General features: G+C 41.9%; 1 protein-coding gene across 1 annotated transcript; it reads right to left on the bottom strand.

Annotated features, from left to right (window-relative positions):
* Positions 1-784: 784 nt before the first annotated feature.
* On the bottom strand, positions 785-1402 carry LOC149152478 (GDSL esterase/lipase At4g10955-like). Its single transcript, XM_089443490.1, has one exon. It carries the CDS (start codon positions 1400-1402, stop codon positions 785-787), a length of 618 nt encoding a protein of 205 aa, XP_089299616.1.
* Positions 1403-3159: the final 1757 nt, after the last annotated feature.

The raw sequence follows: 3159 nt of genomic DNA, 5'->3' as shown, positions 1-3159 counted from the left end.
GGATATTTGGAAGCCTAACCCAGATAGGAAGCTTGGTGATGACCGCAGTGGAGGGGTCAAAGTCTGGGAACCAGGGGGAGAGGAAGAGTCCAGCTGATCCCCAGAACCAGGGGCCTCCCGTTAAGGCTTTCTGGTAATCTTCGTTGAAGGCGAAGGCTACAATAAAGAAGCCTTTCGAGCAGAGGAAGACTTTGCAGTTGTTGGTCCAATTGGAATGGATCCACTGGTATAGATCAGCCGTGCGGGGCCATAGGCCATTAAATCTGCAAATGAGGGCTGTTTCTGCAAATGTCTGGTATTGATCATCCAGAGATGGATGAGAGATTTCAATGGCAGGGGTTTCCTCCATTTTGTCCACCAAGAAAGGTTTGGGAGCCTCGACAGATTGGGCAGACTTCTTGGCAGGTTGTGCATGTACTGCATCTTTGTAGGAAAAACCTTTGGAGGTAGAGGATTGCCCAACTGCACCTCCCCTTAGTCGAAGTGATAGGATCACTATGACATTTCTTTCAATATTATAAAAGGAAAGAGGCAGATTGTTATCAAGCTGCTTACCTGCAAAGAGGAGCCGCAGAAGGGAGGAAGGGATCCCCAGCCTCTGTTCGAGTATCTTTAAGAGATGGCGCACTGTGAAAGACGGCTGGACCCCAAGGAGCAGGGTTTTGCCTGTCAGAAGAATTATTTGAATCTGAACTTGCTGGAGATGAATAGGATCTCGGCTGCCTGAATGAGGAGTCGAGGTTGCGACAGTGAGATTGCGGGACTGCAGAGCCAGCTCCAGATCCTAGCAATACTGCTGCTGCATGTGGAAGAGTGCGGTAGTTGCCAGGGGTATTTCGTCAAACACTTGCCGCGCATAGGGAAGGGATTTCTCCTCTCCATGCAAATTTGGCGAGTTCAAGTGTTCCGGTCCTCCGCTAATCCTACATTCGGTGCACTGGGTTCTGAGATTCAGCGCCCACCACTGATGAAGGTTGTGCACCCTCTTGAAATCCGGCGCCCTAACCAAAGTAACCGTAAGCCTCGCGGAGGGAATGCGATGCAGAACCTTCAACTCGACCCCAACGGCGGATAGAACTAATTCGTCGGTGGAATGCCGCACTGCGAGGCTCGCTTTTCTGTCGGCTCCGATTTCCGGCATCGTCTGCTGGTTGGTGAAATAGGCATCATAAGCCGAGCAGATATCATCCCTGGGATTAACATAGAGGCACGGAACCCACTCGCACAGGGCGAGGAATGCGTTGTGTGATTCAATGCAGCTGTGTTTCTCCTTGAGAGCCACGGCGAGCCCGACCGCCACCAGGCTTCTGGTGATGTGCAGGCCACGCTTGACCTTATTGCTCATTATTCTGTCCACGGGAGCCGAGAAGAAAGGCGGGTTCCCCATTTCACTCAGAGCCATAATTCAATGAAATTCTAAGTAATGATTGTCATTATTATGTTACCATGCCTAGACAATGTCTTTTAAGAAACCAAAAAGAAAAATATTATATTCAAAAAGGAAAAAAGGGACAAGGTCCAAGTGAGAGTCAAAGAAAGTTAATATCATTTTGAAAATTGAAAATTCCTACATATGGGATAATTACTCATTGTTGGTTAAAATATAACCCTGTTGAGGCTATGAACGCCCGCTGGTAGTAGAGGCTCTATCTGTGATAAATGAGTAAACATCAAAAAACTAATTTGCAGAAGACACTTCCTATATTACTTTAAATCTTATTATTGGCTTATGCAAATGTTTATATTTTTATCATTACAAGAGTAAAGATTAAATAAGTGGAGTGAACAAGTAATGATGATTCCAAAGAAATCTTGTTTACCTTATAACTCATGCAATAATTATTCTTATAACTCTAATTACTTTGAAAGTTTTTATAAATTTCAAAAAACTACTCAGAGATAACTGGTTCTCCCATGTGAATCGTCAATTGTTGTACTACAAAAAAACCACCCCATTTCTAAAGAACAATAGCTAAGGTTAGAGTTATAAATGGGGACCCTTTTAAATTTTTAGTCTTAGGATAATAATACCTAACTCTAAGAAAATACCTAGCAAAACCTTGCAAAACGAACTAAGGACGAAATCCACACTGCAAATCGCAAATTGCACTTTTCCGTGTGACTATCTTAAAACACCTTCAAAAAATTACGATCTACGATTAAATATCCTGCTGCCATAACCCGATAAATAGCACTGTGTCATTTCGCAGTCGCATTTCGCACTTGGAAAACATTGCAAGAAACTTAGCTATGCCATTAGAATGTCCATTAGCATTTTGCGAAATGCGATATTGCGATATTCACAATCGCATTTCAATTTATGCATCTGGTAGAGCTATACTGTATGGATTTAAAGATTGCGATGTGCGATTAAGAGAGGTAAAACGTGTGAAATAATTACATTTTAAATATCAAAATGAATGAATTTATAGGTTAATAAATATTTAGCAGCTCGAGGAAGGATAATGATTTTCCAAGTTATGGGTAGTTAACATCGAGTATCTCATTAAACGTTTCTCACGATCCAAAGTCATTTCAGAGAAGATTTTAGTCTTAATTGCATGATATCGTTTGCACAGATATATCTTGTCTATTTTAGGCAAGCTACAAAAGATATGGCACTAAGAAAGGTGATGTAGAAATAGAGAAACCAGACCATTGTTGAATCGGAGTTTACCGATATGGTTGTTATTTTCTCTGATATAGTTTGCGATGCTGCCAGAGCCGCAATAGCTTGGGAGGTCATATACAATAGGCTTGAGGAAAAACGTCCTAAAATCATTGTCATGAGAGAAACATCTCACTCAACAAGGCCTTCAGGACTTCAATACAGAGATGCTTCTTGCTCTTTCCTTCATAGGATAGGAGCAAGAGCTAAATTCCTTCCATACACAGATATGATTAGGTGGGTCATCGAAAACCTCATCATTGAAGATAGGCAATTCAATAATTCAAGAATGGAGATCATAGTGTCATTCATAGTAGATGACTTGAAGAAAATGTACCACATACCTAACCCTCAGGATATCTATGACAACAGATTTGTGGCAAACTTCACAAAGAAGAACCCAGACCCCTTCAAGCTGATTCAGGGTTGGAGAGTATTGGACAACAAATTCAAATATGACAAGTCGGGTATGTATGCTATAGCCTCTTTGG

The sequence above is a fragment of the Pinus tabuliformis genome, chromosome 9 (assembly GCF_031772625.1).
Source record: "Pinus tabuliformis cultivar Carrire ecotype Pingquan chromosome 9, CPIR1, whole genome shotgun sequence".
Taxonomy (NCBI): Eukaryota; Viridiplantae; Streptophyta; class Pinopsida; order Pinales; family Pinaceae; genus Pinus; species Pinus tabuliformis.
The sequence above is the reverse complement of the archived record's forward strand: the minus strand, read 5'-3'. Positions and strand labels throughout refer to the sequence as shown.

Bases quoted from the DNA above. Each gene is read 5' to 3' on its own strand.
- LOC149152478 (XM_089443490.1), bottom strand. From the start codon at position 1,402: ATGGCTCTGAGTGAAATGGGGAACCCGCCTTTCTTCTCGGCTCCCGTG.